This window comes from Bombina bombina, chromosome 12 (genome assembly GCF_027579735.1).
Source record: "Bombina bombina isolate aBomBom1 chromosome 12, aBomBom1.pri, whole genome shotgun sequence".
In the NCBI taxonomy this organism is placed as follows: domain Eukaryota; kingdom Metazoa; phylum Chordata; class Amphibia; order Anura; family Bombinatoridae; genus Bombina; species Bombina bombina.
In genome coordinates, this window is record NC_069510.1 from 38,278,719 (window position 1) to 38,305,087 (window position 26,369).

The 26,369-nt window shown below is 40.3% G+C and overlaps 1 protein-coding gene across 2 annotated transcripts in view; it reads right to left on the minus strand.

Annotated features, from left to right (window-relative positions):
* Positions 1–26,369, minus strand: part of RABL6 (RAB, member RAS oncogene family like 6) — a 169,799-nt gene that overhangs the window by 97,508 nt on the left and 45,922 nt on the right. For both annotated transcript variants that reach the window (XM_053695822.1, XM_053695821.1), the window contains exon 4: positions 14,203–14,250. In XM_053695822.1, coding sequence (XP_053551797.1) covers positions 14,203–14,250 — 48 coding nt within the window. The remainder of the gene's footprint in view (positions 1–14,202; positions 14,251–26,369) is intronic.

Sequence of the window (26,369 nt, forward strand, 5' to 3'; positions counted from 1 at the left end):
TTCTGTGTTACTTTAACAAATTATGATCATACTTTCTATATATCTTTGTATCTTTTACAAATTATGTTGCACTTTGAATTTTCTCAATTGTAAAATAAAACACAACTTCAAAAAGTGGGAGGGGCAGGGGAGTTCTCTGGACGGAACAGGGGAGTTCCCAGGGTATGTCTGAAGCTCTTACACAATTCTTGTGAAATACTGTAAGCATTTTAAACAAGCTTGTCTCACTGAATTAACTTGCCAGCTGTATGCAGGTAAAGTTTAGCTCAAAATTCACAATACACTTATTTAACAGACAGAAAAGTTATATATTCTAAACTAGTGGCAAAAACAAGTTAAATTGTAGTGAAAACATTTAAGGTTAATTTGTATTTGCTGCAGTGCAAACAGACTTAATATCAGCCCCAGGTTGCTCCTGTTAACTTCTCTCTCCCCTTTGAAATTCTGTATCCCAGAGTGCCTCATTAATTTCCAGGAAAGGCCTCTCTCATCTCTCTGGGACTTCCAAGTTCTGCCCTTTTTGTTAAAAAAACATAATTTATGTAAGAACTTACCTGATAAATTCATTTCTTTCATATTGGCAAGAGTCCATGAGTTAGTGACATATGGGATATACAATCCTACCAGGAGGGGCAAAGTTTCCCAAACCTCAAAATGCCTATAAATACACCCCTCACCACACCCACAATTCAGTTTAACGAATAGCCAAGCAGTGGGGTGATAAAGAAAGGAGTAGAAAGCATCAACAAAGGAAATTTGGAAATAATTGTGCTTTATACAAAAAATCATAACCACCATAAAAAGGGTGGGCCTCATGGACTCTTGCCAATATGAAAGAAATTAATTTATCAGGTAAGTTCTTACATAAATTATGTTTTCTTTCATGTAATTGGCAAGAGTCAATGAGCTAGTGACATATGGGATATCAATACCCAAGATGTGGATCTCCACTCAAGAGTCACTAGAGAGGGAGGGAATAAAATAAAAACAGCCATATTCCGCTGAAAAAATTAGTCCACAACCCAAAAAAATAAGTTTATTTTTATATTTGAAAGAAAAAAACTTAAATCAAAAGCAGAAGAATCAAACTGAAACAGCTGCCTGAAGAACTTTTCTACCAAAAACTGCTTCCGAAGAAGCAAATACATCAAAACGGTAGAATTTAGTAAATGTATGCAAAGAGGACCAAGTTGCCGCTTTGCAAATTTGATCAACTGAAGCTTCATTCTTAAAAGCCCACGAAGTGGAGACTGATCTAGTAGAATGAGCTGTAATTCTCTGAGGCGGGGCCTGACCCGACTCCAAATAAGCTTGATGAATCAAAAGTTTCAACCATGAAGCCAAGGAAATAGCAGAAGCCTTCTGACCTTTCCTAGGACCAGAAAATAAAACAAATAGACTGGAAGTCTTCCTGAAATCTTTAGTAGCTTCCACATAATATTTCAAAGCTCTTACCACATCCAAAGAATTCTTAGGATTAGGACACAAGGAAGAGACAACAATTTCTCTACTAATGTTGTTAGAGTTCACAACCTTAGGTAAAAATTGAAAAGAAGTCCGCAAAACTGCCTTATCCTGATGAAAAATCAGAAAAGGAGACTCACAAGAAATAGCAGAAAACTCAGAAACTCTTCTAGCAGAAGAGATGGCCAAAAGGAACAACACTTTCCAAGAAAGTAGTTTAATGTCCAAAGAATGCATAGGTTCAAATGGAGGAGCCTGTAAAGCCTTCAGAACCAAATTAAGACTCCAAGGAGGAGAATTTGATTTAATAACAGGCTTAATACGAATTAAAGCCTGTACAAAACAGTGTATATCAGGAAGTATAGCAATCTTTCTGTGAAATAAAACAGAAAGAGCAGAGATTTGTCCTTCAAGGAACTTGCAGACAAACCCTTATCCAAACCATCCTGAAGAAACTGTAAAATTCTAGGAATTCTAAAAGAATGCCAGGAGAATTTATGAGAAGAACACCATGAAATGTAAGTCTTCCAAACTCTATAATAAATCTTTCTAGAGACAGATTTACGAGCTTGTAACATAGTATTAATCACTGAGTCAGAGAAACCTTTATGACTTAGTACTAAGCATTCAATTTCCATACCTTCAAATTTAATGATTTGAGATCCTGATGGAAAAACGGACCTTGAGATAGTAGGTCTGGCCGTAACGGAAGTGGCCAAGGCGGGCAACTGGACATCCGAACCAGATCCGCATACCAAAACCTGTGTGGCCATGCTGGAGCCACCAGCAACACAAATGATTGTTCCATGATGATTTTGGAGATCACTCTTGGAAGGAGAACTAGAGGCGGGAAAATGTAAGCAGGATGATAACACCAAGGAAGTGTCAGCGCATCCACTGCTTCCGCCTGAACATCCCTGGACCTGGACAGGTATCTGGGAAGTTTCTTGTTTAGATGAGAGGCCATGAGATCTATCTCTGGAAGACCCCACATCTGAACAATCTGAGAAAACACATCTGGATGGAGAGACCACTCCCCTGGATGTAAAGTCTGGCGGCTGAGATAATCCGCCTCCCAATTGTCTACACCTAGGATATGCACCGCAGAGATTAGACAGGAGCTGGATTCCGACCAAACAAGTATCCGAGATACTTCTTTCATAGCTTGGGGACTGTGAGTCCCACCCTGATGATTGACATATGCCACTGTTGTGATATTGTCTGTCTGAAAACAAATGAACGGTTCTCTCTTTAACAGAGGCCAAAACTGAAGAGCTCTGAGAATTGCACGGAGCTCTAAAATATTTATTGTTAATCTCGCCTCTTGAGATTTCCAAACCCCTTGTGCTGTCAGAGATCCCTAAACAGCTCTGAAACCTGAAAGACTCGCATCTGTTGTGATCACAGTCCAGGTTGGCCGAACAAAAGAAGCCCCTTGAACTAAACGATGGTGATCTATCCACCATGTCAGAGAGTGTCATACATTGGGATTTAAGGATATTAATTGTGATATCTTTGTATAATCCCTGCACCATTGATTCAGCATACAAAGCTGAAGAGGTCATGGACACTGAATCTATCTGGAAGCCTAAAAAGGTGACCCTTGTCTGAGGAATCAAGAAACTTTTTGGTAAATTGATCCTCAAACCATGTTTCCGAAGAAACAACACTAGTTGATTTGTGTGAGATTCTGCAGTATGTAAAGACTGAGCTAGTACCAAGATATCGTCCAAATAAGGAAACATCGCAATACCCTGTTCTCTGATTACAGAGAGTAGGGCACCCAGAACCTTTGAAAAGATTATTGGAGCTGTTGCTAGGCCAAATGGAAGAGCAACAAATTGGTAATGCTTGTTTAAAAAAGAGAATCTCAGAAACTGAAAATATTCTGGATGAATCGGAATATGAAGGTATGCATCCTGCAAGTCTATTGTGGACATATAATGTCCTTGCTGAACAAAAGGCCGAATAGTCCTTATAGTCACCATCTTGAAAGTTGGTACTCTTACATAATGATTCAAAATTTTCAGATCCAGAACTGGTCTGAATAAATTTTCCTTCTTTGGAATAATGAATAGATTTGAATAAAACCCCAAACCTTGTTCCTGAAGAGGAACTGGCATGATTACCCCTGAAGACTCCAGGTCTGAAACACACTTCAGGAAAGCCTCAGCTTTTACTGGATTTGCTGGGATACATGAGAGAAAAAAATCTTTTTACAGGAGGTCTTACTCTGAATCCTATTCGATACCCTTGAGAGATAATGCTCTGAATCCATTGATTTTGGACAGATTTTATCCAAATATCCTTGAAAAACCTTAATCTGCCCCCTGCCAGCTGAGCTGGAATGAGGGCCGCACCTTCATGCGGACTTAGGGGCTGACTTTGGTTTCCTAAATGGCTTGGATTTATTCCAATTTGAGGAAGACTTCCAATTGGAAGCAGATTCCTTGGGGGGAGGATTGAGTTTTTGTTCCTTATTCTGACGAAAGAAACGAAAACGGTTAGAAGCCTTAGATTTACCCTTAGGTTTTGTATCCTGAGGCAGAAAAACTCCCTTTCCCCCAGTAACAGTTGAAATAATAGAATCCAACTGAGAACCAAATAAATTATTACCTTGGAAAGAAAGAGATAGTAATCTAGATTTAGAAGTCATATCAGCATTCCAAGATTTAAGCCACAAAGTTCTTCTAGCTAATATAGCTAAAGACATGGATCTAACAGCAATTTTGATAATATCAAAAATGGCATCACAAATAAAATGATTAGCATATTACAGTAAGCGAATAATGCTAGATAAGTCAGAATCCAATTCCTGTTGCGCTAAATTCTCCAACCAGAAAGTTGATGCAGCCGCAACATCAGCCAAAGAAATTGCAGGTCTGAGAAGATGACCTGAATATAAATAGGCCTTCCTTAGATAAGATTCAAGCTTCCTATCTAAAGGATCCTTAAAGGAAGTGCTATCTTCCATAGGAATAGTGGTACGTTTAGCAAGAGTAGAAATAGCCCCATCAACTTTGGGGATCTTTTCCCAAAACTCTATAGATTTTGCTGGTAAAGGATACAATTTTTTAAACCTTGAAGAAGGAATAAAACAAGTACCTGGCTTATTCCATTCCTTAGAAATCATATCATAAATAGCCTCAGGAATGGGAAAAAAACCCTGGAGAAACCACAGGAGGTTTAAAAACAGCATTTAAACCTTTATTAGACTGAATGTCAATAGGACTGGTTACCTCAATATCCAAAGTAATTAACACTTCTTTTAATAAAGAACGCATATACTCTATTTTAAATAAATAGGTAGATTTGTCAGTGTCAATGTCTGAGGAAGGATCTTCTGTATCAGATAGATCCTCATCAGAAGAGGATAAATTATTATATTGTTGGTCATTTGAAATTTCATCAACTAAATGAGAAGTTTTAAAAGACCTTTTACGTTTATTAAAAGGTGGAAATGCAGACAAAGCCTTCAGGATAGAATCAGAAACAAATTCTTTAAAATTTACAGGTATATCATGCACATTAGAAGTTAAAGGAACTGCAACTGGCAATGTACTATTACTGATGGATACACTATCTGCATGTAAAAGTTTATCATGACAACTATTACAAATGACATTTGGCTAAATAATTTCTACAATTTTACAACAAATGCACTTAGCTTTGGTAGAACCGATGTCAGGCAGCAATGTTCTAGCAGAAACTTCTGAGGCAGGATCAGATTGAGACATCTTGCAAAATGTAAGAGAAAAAACAACATATAAAGCAAAATTATCTATTTCCTTATATGACAGTTTCAGGAATGGGAAAAAATGCAAATAGCATAGCCCTCTGATAGAGAAAAAGGCAAGAGGCAAACATCAATGGGGTATTGAAATAATGAAAAAGTTTGGCGCCAAGTATGACGCACAACGTAACAAACTTTTTTGGCAAAAATAAGCGGAAATGACACACTCGCGTCACTAATGACGCAACCGTGTGAAAGGTCTCCGAGTCAAGTATGACACCGGAAATGACGAAATTGCGTCAGACATATTTTTTCGCGCCAAAAATATTTTCGCGCCAAGAATGACGCAATAAAGTTTAGCATTTGACGCACCCGCGGGCCTAATACTGCCTGCAATTTGCAAGAAGTAGTCAATTGAAAAAAAGAATAAACCCCATGTAAGAAATAAATTTCTTTAAAAAAAATGTTTATATTCCCCAAATATGAAACTGACAGTCTGCAGAAGGAAATTCATGAACCTGACTCACGGCAAATATAAGTACAATACAGATATTTAGAACTTTATATAAATGCATAAAGTGCCAAACCATAGCTGAGGTGTCTTAAGTAATAAAAAACATACTTACCAAAAGACACCCATCCACATATAGCAGATAGCCAAACCAGTACTAAAACAGTTATCAGTAGAGGTAATGGTAAATTGAGAGTATATCGTCGATCTGAAAAGGGAGGTAGGAGATGAATCTCTACGACCGATAACAGAGAACCTATGAAATAGACCCCCGTTAGGGAAATCATCGTATTCAATAAGTGATACTCCTTTCACGTCCCTCTGACATTCGCTGTACTCTGAGAGGAATCGGGCTTCAACAATGCTGAGAAGCGCATATCAACGTAGAAATCTTAGCACAAACTTACTTCACCACCTCCATAGGAGGCAAAGTTTGTAAAACTGAATTGTGGGTGTGGTGAGGGGTGTATTTATAGGCATTTTGAGGTTTGGGAAACTTTGCCCCTCCTGGTAGGATTGTATATCCCATATGTCACTAGCTCATGGACTCTTGCCAATTACATGAAAGAAATACAGTGAGTTCAGCCCCTGTGAAGTTTGCACTATAATTTTTCTCCAAACTAGAGAAACTTTGCTTATAGAGCCCATAGAAAGTAATGAAGCTCTCTGAAAAACCGAAGCTGTCAGTTTTTCAGTTTTATTCTAAACATAAGAAATACAAAACTCAATGTAAACTGTAAAAGATATGCATACATATACAAAAGAATTACCCTAATATGTTAGTTACACAGAAACTGTCAAAGCATATTAAAAATGTGTAAAATATCAATCCTAAATACACTGCTAAATGCAAAATAGAAAGTGCAAAGTTTAAATTTAATAAAACACTCAGAAATGTAAAGTAATATAAAATTCAAAGCACAAAATGTAAATGTAGCAAAACTCTCACATCATGTAGTGCTATATTGTACTGACCGTGTCTCTCCTACCCATACAAAAATGCATGGAACGCCCCTTGGAGAAGTATAGCCAAATCTGACTATCTAGAATCTCAGGTTGCTCCTGTTAACTTCTCTCTCCCCTCTGAAATTCTGTATCCCAGAGTACCTAATTAATTTCCAGGAAAGGCCTCTCTCATCTCTCTGGGACTTCCAAGTTCTGCCCTTTTTGTTATAAAATTTTGTTAGCAAAATCTGTCTATCTAGAATCTCACTAGGGATCTCACAGTGTTGGAGGATTTTATATTATCTCGTCTGAGCGGAGAGCTTTATATCATCAGGTGCTAAGGGTGATAGCAGAAAACCAGACGTGAACCCGTTGCCTAATGTGCCTACAGGATATGGCTGCACCTCACTGAGGAGGCAAACACAAGGCCAAAACCTGCCTTTATGGTTGTCATGTCTCTTGGTCAGAGAGGGATTGCCTGGTATTTTGTGACTGGACTGTGCTTTTTATGCAGAACCAGACTGATATACTGCAGGATAAATCCTCTTAGCTAAAGGCACATTCTGGGGGAAAAAAGAGGCTACTCGTGGGGTGGTGACTAGCCATAGAACAAGCTACCACTTTTACTTTATTCCCTGGTTGAGCGCTTCTCTCTTTTTGTGCGTGCATCTCATCTGCCATGGGGATTAGACTCCTTAAGGGTTATGACAAGAACAACATAATTTATGCTTACCTGATAAATTCCTTTCTCCTGTAGTGTAGTCAGTCCACGGGTCATCATTACTTATGGGATATTAACTCCTCCCCAACAGGAAGTGCAAGAGGATCACCCAAGCAGAGCTGCCATATAGCTCCTCCCCTCTACAACACACCCAGTCATTCGACCGAGAACCAAACGAGAAAGGAGAAACTATAGGGTGCAGTAGTGACTGGAGTATAATTAAAAAATTTAGACCTGCCTTAAAAAACAGGGCGGGCCGTGGACTGACTACACTACAAGAGAAAGGAATTTATCAGGTAAGCATAAATTATGTTTTCTCCTGTTAAGTGTAGTCAGTCCACGGGTCATCATTACTTATGGGATACCAATACCAAAGCTAAGTACACGGATGACGGGAGGGACAGGCAGGATCTCTATACGGAAGGAACCACTGCCTGAAGAACCTTTCTCCCAAAAACAGCCTCCGAAGAAGCAAAAGTGTCAAATTTGTAAAATTTGGAAAAAGTATGAAGAGAAGACCAAGTTGCAGCCTTGCAAATCTGTTCAACAGAGGCCTCGTTCTTAAAGGCCCAAGTGGAAGCCACAGCTCTAGTAGAATGAGCTGTAATCCTTTCAGGAGGTTGCTGTCCAGCAGTCTCATAGGCTAAGCGTATTATGCTACGAAGCCAAAAGGATAGAGAGGTAGCAGATGCCTTTTGACCTCTCCTCTGTCCAGAATAAACGACAAACAGGGAAGAAGTTTGTCGAAAATCTTTAGTTGCCTGTAAATAAAATTTCAGGGCACGGACTACATCTAGATTGTGCAGAAGTCGTTCCTTCTTTGAAGAAGGGTTAGGACACAATGATGGAACAACAATCTCTTGATATTCTTGTTAGTGACTACCTTAGGTAAGAACCCAGGTTTAGTACGCAGAACTACCTTATCTGAATGAAAAATCAGATACGGAGAATCACAATGTAAGGCTGATAATTCAGAGACTCTACGAGCCGAGGAAATAGCCATTAAAAACAGAACTTTCCAAGATAACAGCTTGATATCAATGGAGTGAAGGGGTTCAAACGGAACACCCTGTAAAACGTTAAGAACTAAGTTTAAGCTCCACGGCGGAGCAACAGATTTAAACACAGGCTTAATCCTGGCCAAAGCCTGACAAAAAGCCTGAACGTCTGGAACTTCTGACAGACGCTTGTGTAAAAGGATGGACAGAGCTGAGATCTGTCCCTTTAACGAACTAGCAGATAAACCCTTTTCTAAACCTTCTTGTAGAAAAGACAATATCCTAGGAATCCTAACCTTACTCCATGAGTAACCCTTGGATTCGCACCAGTGTAAGTATTTACGCCATATTTTATGGTAAATTTTCCTGGTAACAGGTTTCCTAGTCTGTATTAAGGTATCAATTACTGGCTCCGAAAATCCACGCTTTGATAAAATTAAGCGTTCAATTTCCATGCAGTCAGCTTCAGAGAAGTTAGATTTTGATGTTTGAAAGGACCCTGAATTAGAAGGTCCTGTCTCAGAGGCAGAGACCAAGGTGGACAGGATGACATGTCCACTAGATCTGCATAACAGGTCCTGCGTGGCCACGCAGGCGCTATTAGAATCACTGATGCTTTCTCCTGTTTGATCCTGGCAATCAAACGAGGAAGCATCGGGAAGGGTGGAAACACATAAGCCATCCTGAAGGTCCAAGGTGCTGTCAAGGCATCTATCAGGACCGCTCCCGGGTCCCTGGACCTGGACCCGTAACGAGGAAGCTTGGCGTTCCGGCGAGACGCCATGAGATCCATATCTGGTTTGCCCCAACGACGAAGTATTTGGGCAAAGACCTCCGGATGAAGTTCCCACTCCCCCGGATGAAAAGTCTGGCGACTTAGGAAATCCGCCTCCCAGTTGTCCACTCCTGGGATGTGGATCGCTGACAGGTGGCAAGAGTGAGACTCTGCCCAGCGAATTATCTTTGATACTTCCATCATCGCTAAGGAACTTCTTGTCCCTCCCTGATGGTTGATGTAAGCCACAGTCGTGATGTTGTCCGACTGAAACCTGATAAACCTCAGAGTTGCTAACTGAGGCCAAGCCAGAAGGGCATTGAGAACTGCTCTCAATTCCAGAATGTTTATTGGAAGGAGACTCTCCTCTTGAGTCCATGATCCCTGAGCCTTCAGGGAATTCCAGACAGCGCCCCAACCTAGAAGGCTGGAGTCTGTAGTTACAATTGTCCAGTCTGGCCTGCTGAAGGGCATCCCCCTGGACAGATGTGGCCGAGAAAGCCACCATAGAAGAGAATCTCTGGTCTCCTGATCCAGATTCAGCGTAGGGGACAAATCTGAGTAATCCCCATTCCACTGACTTAGCATGCACAATTGCAGCGGTCTGAGGTGCAGGCGTGCAAAAGGAACTATGTCCATTGCCGCTACCATTAAGCCGATTACCTCCATGCATTGAGCCACTGACGGGTGTTGAATGGAATGAAGGGCACGGCAAGCATTTAGAAGCTTTGTTAACCTGTCCTCTGTCAGGTAAATTTTCATTTCTACAGAATCTATAAGAGTCCCCAAGAAGGGAACTCTTGTGAGTGGTAAGAGAGAACTCTTCTACTCGTTTACTTTCCACCCATGTGATCTTAGAAATGCCAGTACTAACTCTGTATGAGACTTGGCAGTTTGAAAGCTTGACGCTTGTATCAGAATGTCGTCTAGGTACGGAGCTACCGAAATTCCTCGCGGTCTTAGTACCGCCAGAAGAGAGCCCAGAACCTTTGTAAAGATTCTTGGAGCCGTAGCCAACCCGAAGGGAAGAGCTACAAACTGGTAATGCTTGTCTAGGAAGGCAAACCTTAGATACCGGTAATGTTCTCTGTGAATCGGTATGTGAAGGTAAGCATCCTTTAAATCCACTGTGGTCATGTACTGACCTCTTTGGATCATGGGTAAGATTGTCCGAATAGTTTCCATCTTGAATGATGGAACTCTTAGGAATTTGTTTAGGATCTTTAAATCCAATATTGGTCTGAAGGTTCCCTCTTTTTTGGGAACCACAAACAGATTTGAGTAAAACCCTTGTCCGTGTTCCGACCGCGGAACTGGATGGATCACTCCCATTAGTAAAAGGTCTTGTACACAGCGTAGAAACGCCTCTTTCTTTATCTGGTTTGTTGACAACCTTGAAAGGTGAAATCTCCCTTGTGGAGGAGAAGCTTTGAAGTCCAGAAGATATCCCTGAGATATGAGAGCCAAACCCAGGGCTAGACAGTCTAATTTTCGTGCCTTGGCGAAAATTAGACTGGGCGAAGAGAGAGAGTCTGCCCCCCACTAGATCCGTTACCGGATCAGGGGGCCCTCACTTCATGCTGTCTTAGGGGCAGCAGCAGGCTTTCTGGCCTGCTTGCCCTTGTTCCAGGCCTGGTTAGGTTTCCAGCCTTGTCTGTAGCGAGCAACAGCTCCTTCCTGTTTTGGAGCAGAGGAAGTTGAAGCTGCTCCTGCCTTGAAATTACGAAAGGCACGAAAATTAGACTGTCTAGCCCTGGGTTTGGCTCTGTCTTGAGGCAGGGCATGGCCTTTACCTCCTGTAATATCAGCGATAATTTCTTTCAAACCGGGCCCGAATAAAGTCTGCCCCTTGAAAGGTATGTTAAGTAGTTTCGATTTAGAAGTTACATCAGCTGACCAGGATTTTAGCCACAGCGCTCTGCGTGCCAGAATGGCGAATCCGGAATTCTTAGCCGTAAGTTTAGTTAAATGTACTACGGCATCAGAAATAAATGAATTAGCTAGCTTAAGGGTTTTAAGCTTAAGTGAAATCTCATCTAATGTCGCTGAGTCAAGGGTCTCTTCCAGAGACTCAAACCAAAATGCTGCCGCAGCCGTGACAGGCGCAATGCATGCAAGGGGTTGTAATATAAAACCTTGTTGAACAAACATTTTCTTAAGGTAACCCTCTAACTTTTTATCCATTGGATCTGAAAAGGCACAGCTATCCTCCACCGGGATAGTGGTACGCTTAGCTAAAGTAGAAACTGCTCCCTCCACCTTAGGGACCGTTTGCCATAAGTCCTGTGTGGTGGCGTCTATTGGAAACATTTTTCTGAATATAGGAGGGGGTGAGAAAGGCACACCGGGTCTGTCCCACTCCTTAGTAATAATTTCAGTAAGTCTCTTAGGTATAGGAAAAACGTCAGTACTCGTCGGTACCGCAAAATATTTATCCAACCTACACATTTTCTCTGGGATTGCAACTGTGTTACAATCATTCAGAGCCGCTAACACCTCCCCTAGCAATACACGGAGGTTTTCCAGCTTAAACTTAAAATTTGAAATGTCTGAATCCAATTTATTTGGATCAGATCCGTCACCCGCAGAATGAAGCTCTCCGTCCTCATGCTCTGCATATTGTGACGCAGTATCAGACATGGCCCTAGCATTATCAGTATACTCTGTTCTCATCCCAGAGTGATCTCGTTTACCTCTAAGTTCTGGCAATTTAGACAAAACTTCAGTCATAACATTAGCCATGTCTTGTAAAGTGATTTGTAATGGCCGCCCTGATGTACTTGGCGTTACAATATCACGCACCTCCTGAGCGGGAGATGCAGGTACTGACACGTGAGGCAAGTTAGTCGGCATAACTTCCCCCTCGTTGTCTGGTGAATGTTGCTTAACATGTACAGATTGACTTTTATTTAAAGTAGCATCAATGCAATTAGTACATAAATTTCTATTGGGCTCCACCTTGGCTTTTGAACATATTGCACAAAGAGTTTCCTCTGTGTCAGACATGTTTAAACAAACTAGCAATTAGACTAGCAAGCTTGGAAATACTTTTCAACTAAATTTACAAGCAATATGTAAAATCGTTACTGTGCCTTTAAGAAGCACACAAAAAACTGACACAGTTGAATAAAAATGAACCGGATTAGTTATATAAACCAAATTTAGCAAAAGGATTGCACACATTAGCAATGGATGATTAACCCTTAATATCAGAAAAAAACGTATAACAATTGACAATATAAGCGTTTTTATCACAGTCAAGCACAGTCTCACAGGTCTGCTGTGAGTGATTACCTCCCTCAAAACTAGTTTTGAAGACCCCTGAGCTCTGTGGAGACGTCCTGGATCATGCAGGGAGAAAAAGACAGACTGTGACTGAATTTCTGATGCGTAGTAAAAGCGCCAAAATAGGCCCCTCCCACTCACACTACAACAGTGAGGGAAGCTCAGTAAACTGTTTTAATTTAAAACAACGACAGCCATGTGGAAAATAAAGCCCAAAACAATTTTCACCAAGTACCTCAGATAATTAAACGATTTAACATGCCAGTAAACGTTTAAAATCTAATATATGAAATGTCATTAAAAAGCCTGCTGCTAGTCGCTCACACTGCAAGTTAGGCTAAAAGTTATATGCATACAGTATTTTCCCAGTGAAGTGCCATTCCCCAGAAATACTTAAGTGTAAACATATATACATGTCAGCCTGATACCAGTTGCTACTACTGCATTTAAGGCTGTACTTACATTATATCGGTATTAGCAGTATTTTCAAAGTCAATTCCATTCCTTAGAAAATAATATACTGCAACATACCTCTTTGCAGGTGAACCTGCCCGCTGTCCCCTGATCTGAAGTTACCTTACTCCTCAGAATGGCCGAGAACAGCAAACGGATCTTAGTTACGTCCGCTAAGATCATATACAAAAACTCAGGTAGATTCTTCTTCAAATTCTGCCTGAGAAGGAAACAACACACTCCGGTGTCGTTTAAAATAACAAACTTTTGATTGAAGATATAAAAAACTAAGTTTAATCACCACAGTCCTCTCACACATCCTATCTATTAGTTGGGTGCAAGAGAATGACTGGGTGTGACGTAGAGGGGAGGAGCTATATGGCAGCTCTGCTTGGGTGATCCTCTTGCACTTCCTGTTGGGGAGGAGTTAATATCCCATAAGTAATGATGACCCGTGGACTGACTACACTTAACCGGAGAAAAAAAGAGTTCAAAGAAAGCACAAAAATTCAATTCGCAAGTAACTGAAAAGCGCAAATATCACTTTCTTGAAAGCGATATTTAGCGCTCCACTTGTAATCTGGCCCAAAGTAAGAAAATGGATTTTGTTTCAAAATAAAATACTCTAAGAAAACAGAATGCTTAAAAGGGCCAGTCTACACCTTAGTCATCCTAATGTCTTACCTTAGATTAAGCTGCAAATAGCCCCCTGCACCCTTTCTATATCATGCATCCGGAATGGTAAAAAGGTTATTTTAAAATGAATATTGTTTCTGGCCACTTTTAAATGGCTGCCAAGCCTCACCCACTGATGACATCACAATCCAGGCTGCATCTACGCACTCTGCTGAATAGCATTGACAGTCTGTTGAATTCAGCTAGTGAGCCTTTTGTGATTGGATGCCATATGCAGCCCAGATCGTGATGTCATCAGCGGGTGGAGCTTGGCAGCCATATCAAAGTGTCCAGAAACAATATTAATTTAAAATGACTTTTTTACTGTTCCTGCTGCATGATATAGAAAAGGTGTCGGAGTCTATTTGCAGCTTAATCTAAGGTAAGACTTTAAGATGACCAAGGTTTAGACTGTTAATCTAAGGTAAGACTTTAAGATGACCAAGGTTTAGACTGTCCTTTTAAGAAACATTTTAGTGTAACAATTTTTTGGTAACAAATGATCAGCAACAAATTATTTGTACACAGGAAAATATAAAAGAGATTAGGTGGAGTCAAAAAGAAGAATTATGTTTTCTGGAGGTAAATGCTTTATTTTGTTCTGACAATAATCTGTTACACATAAGCCAGCAGGAATCTTACCTTTATCAACAACATCCCAAACTTCAACTTTGACTATATCGTCAGTGGCTGTAAATAAAAAATAAATAGTTTAACACAAAAAGACAGAGAAATACCGTAATATCAATCGCAAATACAATGACACAACTTTAGCGTTTCTTTAATAATGCATTGCAGTCACCTTGCTAGCTAGGGGTATAGATTCTTGAAGAAGAGACCTATGGTTTTCGGACAGTTCTGGGCCTCACTTAAAGGGACACTGAACCCAAATGTTTTCTCTCATGATGATTCGGATAGAGCATTCAACTTTCTAATTTACTTCAGCACCTGGGTAGCGCTTGCTGATTGGTGGCTACATGTACCCACCAATCAGTAAGCTCTATACAGGGTGCTGAACCAAAAATGGGCCGGTTCTTAAGCTTACATTCCTGCTTTTTCAAATATAGATACCAAAGGACAAAGAAAAATTGATAATATGAGTAAATTAGAAAGTTGGTTAAAATTGCTGCTCTATCTGAATCATGAAATCATTTTTTGGGGGTTTAAACAACTTTCTAATTTACTTAAATTATCTAATTTGCTTCATTTTCTTGATATCCTTGGTTGAAAGGCATATCTAAATAGGCCCAGTAGTTATTCTTATAACTACAGCAACATGGTGAACACAGTGAGATATCAGATTAACATCACGGTTAAAGCGCATCTATGAAATAGAAAATGAGTGAAAAGTGAATTTCTGGGCCAAATGCAAACAATTGTGAAGACACAAAACTAAACATAAATTGTGATAACAAATTGTGGGTTTGGGAGGTGGGGCGTAGCAGTGCAGGAACATGGCCGCATTCTAAAAAGCTCTGTGGCATGTCTTAAGTCTCTGGCTCGTTTTTAAAGCTTTGGTCAGAGAGAGCCTTCTGAAAATCAACTACGCTACTAAAAGAGTCTTGAGGGAACTATACCTGGTGACAAATCTGTCCATCATGACAACCCCCGGAGATTCATGACAAGAGCAGGTCTGGACGACAACTCGAAGAGAATGTCGCAGAGGAATCTGTTATAAACACTGCAACAGTTGTGTTGCCTATTTACTGCCCTATTTACCTCTAAAGCAGCGAAGAATCCTGAAGCGGTGTTCCGGCTCAGACTGGGGCTCGGCGCAAACACCGCCGCTATTGCGCTGTACCACGAGGCAGAACAACGTGAACTCTTGGGAAGCCGTGAAGGAGCTGAGAAGCCAAGAGGAACTATCCGACTAGATTGACTACCTTTCCGGATCTGTCCACTACGTCCTGTGTGATACCCCGGGTCGGTCACTTTAGATCAGTTATGCTATGTCCCTACCGCCTGTGAGGTGGTGATAACGTGGCCCAGATTAAAAGAACTAGTCTCCTCTCTCATTACAACACAGCATCTTTGGGTGAGTCACTTTTTGAGGCAAGGGGTAGAAGATTGTAACGCACCAAACTAAGCTGACATACTAAAATACATAATTGTGAAACATCCGGGACCAGAGAGATATTCTATACCGGCATGACCCCGGTTAGTAAATCGATAAGACAAGCTAACACCTTACTGGAAACACTGACATCAGACCCTCAAAATTTCCTGATGGCATCTAAACGAAATACTAAACCTGATAAAAAAAACAGATAACAACACCATCCAACACTATGAACTCCTTCTTCCATAAACAAGAATCTGAGGTTTTAGGGCAACCTCATACTCACAATAATGACACTCACTTATTGGACTCTTTACCTATAACCCCTTCTCCGCAGATAGACCAACTTACAGAGATCCAATCTACTATCTCACAACTTCCATCCAAGTCTGACCTCGCTGACTTGAAAACTTTTATTAAAACAGAAATGTCCTCTCTGAGAAAAGACATTAACGAAATGGGGGCTAGATTGGAATATCTGGAAGAGGGCCAACATACCTTAAACAACACAGTGTCTGACGTTAATCACTAGCTGACACGACATGAATCACTTATTAAGTCCCTCCAATTGAAGGTTGAGGACCTGGACAATAGGAACAGGAGAAGCAATTTGAGAATACGTGGGGTCCCAGAGGAAGCCACTAAAGAATCCCTACCTTTGTACCGTTTGCAACTATTTGAATACATCATACCAACCCTCAAACTCTCGGATACATCTATGGAAAGGGCCCACAGGGCGTTGAAACCTATACCTACTCCTCCCAATCCACCGAGAAACATCATTATAAAATTTGTCAATTATTTGGATAAAGAGGCAATTTGGAAACAAGTGAGACTGCAACGTGAAATTAAATTTCAAACTTACAGTATCCAGATTTTTCAAGACATCTGCCCTGCTACTATTGAAAAACGTAGAGAAATCCGTTTTATTACGCAAACCCTTCAAGAGAAAAAGGTGAAATATCGCTGGGGATTCCCCTTTAGCCTTATAGTCCAGAAAGAAGGGAGAACACACATATATAAAGAACCAGATGATCTGATCTCTTTCTCTAAAGGTCTTAACATTACCTTCTCTCAACCTAATTCATCTACCCCACAAGATCATATCTCCCACTGTGGGGTTGCTCCTCTCCCTCAGAGATCACAATGGTCTACCGTCCATCATAAGAAGAAAAAGATAGGGGACTCTGAAGTTGAAACATGAACTCTCATTACACTCTGGAAGTGATTGCTTCCTCTGTTTATGTCCAGAGATGATGACTTTCCAGTCCACAGTACAGGATTTGATAAGTATACCCTAACACGAAAGTCTTGCATTTGACTGCATGTTCCAGGTTTATACTAGAAGATTCTGCCAGTGGTTATAGATGACAATAGTTTTGAAGATGCTGTTTGTTGTGTTCCTGTTAGGGTTTTTGTTCAATTACCCAAAATTTCCCTAGGCATTAAAAATAAATATGATTAAGTAAAACTCCATTGATATGTGGCCCTCATGTTATGTTTTGGCTTTCTGCTAGTTATTTATATGTACTTATAGCATCAAACATAGTCTAATGTTTTAACTAAGCCACAGGCCTATATCGATAGTTTCACCCTTGCAAAAGTAGATGATAGGTTACTACGTTTGTTGATCAATGAGATGACTCAAGTTGAAAATTAGTTAATTAAGGTTGTGTTATACTCTGTATTGTTCAAAATGTATTACTGCCATCCCAAATGTTAACAATATACTATTATAGAGAAATGCAACACTCTTAGCTAGTAGCTACCTAGATAAACCGAGCCAGGGGTCTCTCTCCCCCCTATTGGTATAACTGTTGAAAGAGCCAGAGACTTAACTAGAGACGTGCTACCTCATATTTGAAAACATGTCAATTTTTGACCCATCCTTAATTTACTTGTTGTTTTTGACCTTTTTGTTTTTAGGTTTTCATCCTGTCCCGTCTTGCACTCCCAAACATACTTTTATTGTACGCATTTATCTAAAGTATATATACATATTGCTCATTGTACTCTCACATCATACTGATCGTGGCTAAACAACAAACTCACTCTCCACCAACCAATGACCTGCACCTGTACTCTGTCAATGCTAAAGGCCTAAATATCCCTAATAAAAGAACAATAGCCTTAAGAGATTTCCGCAGTCACAAAGCCGACATAGTGTTTCTTCAGGAGACACATTTTAGAAAAGGAAGGGAACCCTCCACTTTTGCTCGCCTCTATGGCACATGCTACTGGGCCTCCCACAATAAACAAGGAGTAGGCATTTTAATTAAAAGAGGTATTCCTTTTTAAGAATTGCAAACTATCAAAGATAAAGAAGGAAGATATATTATTCTAATAGGATTATTATATAATAGACCGGTAAACTTTTAAATCTTTATACGCCCCAAACTCTGATCAACACTCCTTCATTAAAAAAATCTCCAACCATATATTGGACTACCAAAAAGGAGTTCTTATTATGTGCGGAGATTTTAATGTAGCATTGAATCCAGGCAAGGATTGCTCATCACATCATTCCTCGATCCCTTTATCCCAAATTACTAAAATAATTTCTCACCTTAAAAGTATCGTTGCACACAATGTTTGGAGAACATTACACCCCCAACTCAGGGATTATTCATTCTACTCCTTTCCACACGAGATATAGAGTAGAAATGACTACATATTTTCGGATGTGGGAGGCTTGTCATTGTTTAATTCCGCAAAATTTTGGCCAATAACATGGTCAGACCATGCCTCAATAGTTAGCTCTCTATCCTGGCCTTCGAAACCCATAAAAGATTTCATCTGGAAATTGGATGATTTTCTGTTAAATGACACACAGAATATCTTAAAAATAACCAAAGTATTAACTGAATACTTTCAGATTAATACTATCCCCGAAACTTCCCCACACCTTTTGTGGGAGGCCCATAAAAGCGTTGTTAGGGGGGAATTGATGGCCATAAAAGCATATATTAATAAAACCAAAAGAGAATCCACTAAATCATATCTCGATAAAATACAACACCTTGAATTTAGACACAAACAATCTCCATCAGATAAGGACCTGTGTCAGGAATATACTCTATTCCTCCCACCTATGACATCAGCCTCACTCTGAATCTATAAATCCTAACAACGCCCTGTTCCTAGTGCTTAGTAATTTGGACTCCATGTCCACAGTAGTCTATAGAACCTGAGCTCTCTACAGTCTTTTCCTATGTTTCCTGACTTCTACTAAAGTCAACTGGTTCATTTCCTGCATTACTCATAGGATTCCTCAGCATCAATATACCTAACTCCAAGTGAATCCATTTCTAGTGGATTACTCCATTACAATCTACATCAACTCTCTGATCATCTGGAAACTGCATTTGCTTTAGTTCTGTTCAGTCAGTTACGGTTAATCATTCAAACCGTTCTATTTTCATTTTCGGATTACAAACATACCTCATAAGATTGCTCAAATCGCTACATTTACTTTCTGTTTGTAGCGAGGATCGGCGTGTGACGTCACCTGTCACTCTTGCCGAACTCACTCGGCTCATGCCCACAAGTCTCCGCATTAACAAGGAACTGCAGGAGCAGTACTTACGGACATCAGCGTTACTCTTCGCAGAGCTGACAAGCATCACTGTATTCCCTTGGCTCCTCAAGGATTACACATACTCACTGTACCTTATCGGTAGTAGAAATCAGAACTGTACTTTCCTTTTGGCAGGACTTACGAAGAATCTGATACATTATATTATCATTGTCAATCCTCCTTTTATACCAAAAGTATTGCCTGTCACTCACTCTCTCTCTCTATGAGCATCCTTTTGCTCCGATAATAAGCAGCATTATAGAAGTTTGTAGTGGGTTGAATAACTATATTATTTCAATCTGACTCATTTCTGAATAACTCCACTTTAGGAAACAGCTATTAATTATCAATATAAATAGATAATTCCTAGAGTGGTACAAACATAAATTAAGTCTGCAGCTGTGTTCTGTAAAAAACGTTACTGATAGTAACAACTCTGGTCTGGGATAAATTCCTGACATATTACTAAGCCAAGATGACTACAGATCCAGTAGACTTACCCCAGTTTGTTTACTCACTCTCTCAGAGAGTAGATCAAATGGGTTTAGCACTAAGGGAATTAGAGCTGGAGAATCAATCCTTAAGAAGAATCATACGTGATTCAATTGCTCCAAAACCAGAACCAATCCCTGAACCAATAGTCTCTCTACCAGAACCCTTTGCAGGGAATAGGAAACATTATCGACAGTTCAAAACTGCATGTCATTTATTATTTGGGTTGAAACCTAAGACTTATTGCACTGAAAGGGTTAAAGTCCTAACAGTAATCTCTTTCCTTCGGGGTGAACCCCGTGTGTGGGCAGATGCTTCCTTCGAGACTAACCAACCCATCCTGGCATCTTTAGATGATTTCTTTACTCAGATGGATGAGCTGTATTTGGACTCAGATGCTCAGCTTTCAGCAGAGACCTCAATGAGAAACTTGAGACAAGGCAAACATCTCGTTGAGGATTACATAACTGAGTTTAAGCAGTATGCCAGAGATTCTCAATGGAACCCCATAGCTCTCCGTAACCAGTTTCGACTTGGCCTAGCAGAGAACATTAAAGATGAGTTGGCAAGAACTGATTTACCAAAAACATTGGAAGCTCTCATGACTCTCGTCATCCAAATAGACAGACGTCTAAGAGAGAGGAAGTCAGAGAGGGGTCATACAGACCAGATACCAAAACCAGCACAATCTTCACATCCCTCTTCTCAATCAAGACCAGGACCTGAACCTATGGAAGTCGGCTTAGCAAGAGCTCCACTGACTTTGCAGGAAAGAACTAGGAGGAGATTAAATTCGCTCTGCATGTACTGTGCCAATTCCTCCCATGCTGTCACTGACTGTCCATTGCTTTTAAAGGCAAAGAAAAGTAAGTGTTTTTCTTTATCAGCTACACAGACTCCTACGTTGACACACACTTACTGCAAACTTTCTATCTTTTTACAGTGGGACCAGCGAAGCCTACACTCTGAAGCTATCATTGACACAGGCGCCTATGGGAATTTTCTCAATGTAGCTATAAAGTAATAAAATTCCATGTGTGATTAAGCATTCACCAGTTGCTGTGCGAGTTATTGATGGGTCTTCTATTGCAAGTGGTCCTATAACACATCAAACCATTCCTCTCTTAGTTACTACTTCAACCGGTCATACTGAATTAATAGAGTTTGATGTTCTACCATCTCCACTTTTTCCTATTGTTTTAGGTTTAGCTTGGTGCAAAAAACATCAACCTTCTATAGAATGGAGTACATTGAAGGTTGTTTTGAATTCTACCTTCTGCCAACAACATTGTGTTCCGAAAGCCACTCTTCTTTCGGTGGCACCAGAAGTACCTCATCTACCACAGGTTTACACCGACTATAAAGACGTCTTCAGTAAAGTAGAGGCAGAATCACTTCCTCCCCATCGGATATACGATTGTCCGATAGACATAAAACCTGGTTCTTCCATTCCTTATGGTCGCTTGTATCCGTTATCCTCTCCAGAACTGGAACATCTCAAGATTTACCTAGATGAGAATCTCCGAAAAGGCTTCATCTGTCCTTCAACTTCCTCTGCGGGTGCTGGGATGTTTTTCGTGAAAAACAAAGACGGATCACTTCGACCCATCATCGATTACAGGGATTTGAACCAACGCACTATAAAGAACAGATACCCCCTTCCACTGATCCCTGAATTGATAGAACGTCTCCAACATGCAACCATCTTTACCAAGCTCGATTTGAGAGGAGCATACAATCTTGTTAGAATTCGTGAAGGAGACGAATGGTTGACCGCTTTTAGAATAAGGTATGGTCTCTTTGAGTATCTGGTTATGCCCTTTGGTCTCTGCAATGCCCCAGGAACATTCCAACATTTTATCAACTATGTTTTCAGAGACCTACTTGATGTGTGCCTGGTCGTATACCTTGACGACATTCTCATCTACTCAAGTTCTTTTGACAATCACATAAAAGATGTACGTCGAGTTCTCTCACGACTCCGTACCCATAGATTGTATGCAAAACTTGAAAAATGTCAGTTTCACACTGATACCATCTCCTTTCTTGGATACAACATTTCTCCAAATGGGATCAGTATGCAGGAAGACAAAGTTGAGGCCATAAAAAATTGGGTTATCCCCAAAAACAGAAAACAGCTTCAACGTTTTTTGGGTTTCGCTAATTATTATCGGAAGTTTGTTAGAAACTTTTCTACTATTGCCAAACCTTTAACTCAGCTTACGAGTACCCTCACCAGATTCCATTGGTCCAAGGAAGCATCCTCAGCATTTGATCTACTCAAACAAAAAGTCACTTCAGCACCGATCCTCCATTTCCCCAATGCTGATTATCAATATATTCTTGAGGTTGACGCCTCTGACTTTGCCGTAGGAGCAATACTATCACAGAAGTCCTCTCCCACTGAACCAATGTATCCAGTTGCTTTTTACTCTAAGGTCATGACTTCCCCAGAAAGAAACTATCCAATTGGGGAAAAGGAACTGTTGGCGATTAAAAAAGCATTGGAAAACTGGAGACACCTGCTTGAGGGAACCAAATTGCCCATCATCATCTTCACAGATCATAAAAACCTCGCTTATCTACAAACTAATAAAACACTCTCTGCTAGACAAATGCGCTGGAATCTCTTCTTCACTAGATTTAACTTACACATTGTATACAGGCCATCTTCCAAAAATGGTAAGGCAGATGCTTTGTCAAGAAAAGACGACCCTCCAGAATACATTCCTGAATGCACTTCTATAATTCCCACTCAGAACTTCATTTCATAAGTTACCAACAGCTTCTGAAACAGCTACATTATTCCTCTCGAACGTTGTTCGCCTCCATGGTCTACCGAAGATTATGACTTCTGATCGAGGAACTCAATTCACCTCTCGTTTCTGGAGATCCCTTACTGCACTCTTGCAGATAGACCACCGATTCACCACAGCATTCCATCCTCAAACAAATGGCCAGGTAGAAAGGGTGAACCAATGGCTGGAGCAATACATTCGTTGTTATTGTTCCTATCAACAAGAAGATTGGTTAACCTATTTACCAACGGCAGAATTTGCCTTCAACAATTCGGAAAATTCCACAACCCAAATGTCACCATTTTTGGACACGTATGGCTTTCATCCAAATTCATACCCTACTTCGGACCTCTCTGATATAAATTCATCATATGGTCCGAGTGCTATAGACTTTACTGCCAACCATCGCAATATATTCAACACATTAAAGGAAAACATCTCTAAGTCCCAAGAAAAACATCAACATTATTATAATTTACGCAGAAGACCTTCTCCCACATACACGACTGGAGACCTGGTTTGGTTATCAACGAAAAACCTGAAATTAAGCATTCCCAGTAAAAAGCTAGGTGGGTTGTTTGTTGGTCCATTCCCAATCGTTAAAATTGTTAATCCAAATGCAGTTACCCTTCGTCTGCCAGATTCTATGAAGGTCCACCCGACCTTTCATGTATCTCTACTCAAACCACACATCCCTATGAGGAATCAGGACATCATACTTCCCCCACCATCTACAATTCCATTGTCTGAAGAATTTGATGTAGCTTCAATTTTGGATTCTAGGTTCCACAAAGGGAAGTTACAATATCTCGTCAGATGGCTTGGATATTCCTCTGACGAGGACTCTTAGGAACCCTCTGATCAAGTACATGCACCTCGGAAGGTCTCTCTGTTCCATCGGCGACATCCGGATCGTCCTGGTCCTTGACGTCTATTGTCTTCCCTGGGGGGGGAGATGTCAGGAATATACTCTATTCCTCCCACCTATGACATCAGCCTCACTCTGAATCTATAAATCCTAACAACGCCCTGTTCCTAGTGCTTAGTAATTTAGACTCCATGTTCACAGTAGTCTATAGAATCTGAGCTCTCTACAGTCTTTTCCTATGTTTCCTGACTTCTACTAAAGTCAACTGGTTCATTTCCTGCATTACTCATAGGATTCCTCAGCATCAATATACCTAACTCCAAGTGAATCCGTTTCTAGTGGATTACTCCATTACAATCTACATCAACTCTCTGATCATCTGGAAACTGCATTTGCTTTAGTTCTGTTCAGTCAGTTACGGTTAATCATTCAAACCGCTCTATTTTCATTTTTGGATTACAAACATACCTCATAAGATTGCTCAAATCGCTACATTTACTTTCTGTTTGTAGCGAGGATCGGCGTGTGACGTCACCTGTCACTCTTGCCGAACTCACTCAGCTCACGCCCACAAGTCTCCGCATTAACAAGGAACTGCAGGAGCAGTACTTACGGACATCAGCGTTACTCTTCGCAGAGCTGACAAGCATCACTGTATTCCCTTGGCTCCTCAAGGATTACACATACTCACTGTACCTTATCGGTAGTAGAAATCAGAACTGTACTTTCCTTTTGGCAGGACTTACGAAGAATCTGATACATTATATTATCATTGTCAATCCTCCTTTTATACCAGAAGTATTGCCTGTCACTCACTCTCTCTCTCTATGAGCATCCTTTTGCTCCGATAATAAGCAGCATTATAGAAGTTTGTAGTGGGTTGAATAACTATATTATTTCAATCTGACTCATTTCTGAATATCTCCACTTTAGGAAACAGCTATTAATTATCAATATAAATAGATAATTCCTAGAGTGGTACAAACATAAATTAAGTCTGCAGCTGTGTTCTGTAAAAAACGTTACTCATAGTAACAACTCTGGTCTGGGATAAATTCCTGACAACCTGTTGCAAGAACTTACTTTGGAAAAGCAAAAGCTTGCATTACATCTATCTAAAGAACATAAAAGGCATGCCTTACATAACCAACAAAAACTAGCAAGATACCTCAAGCACAGGACACACAAAAAGTATATTTTCCAAATTACAGATGAAAAAGGACACTCACATTACTCAACACGAAGTATTGCTCATACCTTTAAAACATTTTTCCAGAAGTTATATAACATCCAAAATACACCTAATACCCATGTACATAACCCCATGACAAGACCACAAATGATTGATAACTTCCTTAGACGCTTGAAATTACCCAACATCTCACCTGAACAGAAAGACCGGTTAGAAGAAATACAATTAGTTATTAAAGACTTATCGACGGTGAAAACTCCGGGCCCAGATGGCTTTGGCCACAAATATTACTCGATATTCCGAGAAATATTATCCCCACACATTCTGAACTATTTCCAGTCTATTGACTCCTCCGAGACCTTTTCTGCAAGAGCCTTAGAAGCACATATAATACTTTTACCCAAACTGAATAAAACACCTATCCTCCCAGCAAACTACCGCCCCATCTCGTTATTAAATACAGATCTAAATTTTTTTGCGAAAGTATTAGCCCACAGACTAAACAGAATCCTCCCCGATATCATTCATCTAGACCAGGTGGGCTTCATACCGGGACGGGAGGCTAAAGACAACATAGTCAGGGCCTTACACTTAATTCATTATGTAAAGAGTAACGACATACCATCTGTATTTTTGTCAACAGATGCAGAGAAGGCCTTTGACCGTGTTGCCTGGGATTTCTTAAAAGCCACCTTGACACATATGGGCCTAGGCCCCCAAATAATACATAGGATCTTCTCCTTATATTCTCAACCCAATGTGCGTATCCTGGTAAATGGTTCCCTTTCCAACCCCTTCCCCATAACCAATGGGACACGTCAAGGTTGTCCACTATCCCCCTTTTATTTTTACTTGCGTGATAGAAACACTAGCAACAAGCATTAGACAAAACCCACAAATACATGGTATTAACATTGACACACAACAATATACTGTCTCCCTCTTCGCAGATGACATGCTTTTCTCCCTCACAAACCCAGAGGAGTCAATTCCACATTTGGTTACTGAATTTGAAGCGTTCCACACACTATCCAATTTTTCCATAAATATGGCCAAATCGGAAATTCTAAATATAAACCTGAACGAATCCTCCTTAACCGCCATCAAAAAAATCACCTCGTTCGCATGATGCCCCCAGGCCTTAAATTACCTAGGAATTAAACTCTCCCCTACACTAGACAGTTTATTCAACCTGAATTACATACCAATAAAGCGCACAATTATCAATGATCTTTCATCTTGGAGATCCAAACGGTTATCTTGGCTAGGGCGCATCGATGTCATCAAAATGAATGTATTCCTGAGAATACTTTATTATCTTCAAACAATACCTATACCCCTCCCGAGGAACTACTTGTCCTCATTACAAAAAGCATTTAGTGATTTTATATGGAACAAAAAAACACCAAGAATTAACCAATACATAATGCAATCCCCCAAGATACAAGGACGGTTGGGAGTTCCAAACCTCACACTATACAGACAGGAAATATTTCTTCAGAGGGTTGTAGACTGGAATGTTCACTTTCATCATAATCGATGGGTCCCACTGGAACACTTAATATCACAGAAACCTCACCTCGGGCGCTTATGCTGGAGTGATCCAAACAAATTTAAAACTTTGGCCTGGAGTGATCCTGTGACCCAGGAGACATTTCAGGTTTGGAATACGGTCATTACAACTTCACTATTTATTTCCTCTGTGCCATCCCCACTGACATCTCTAATAGAAAATGGTGAATTTACAATACGACCTTTCTCAAACTCCTCAATAACAGAGACAGTTAACAGAGATCTAACGGTAAGATCAATGATTGCCAATG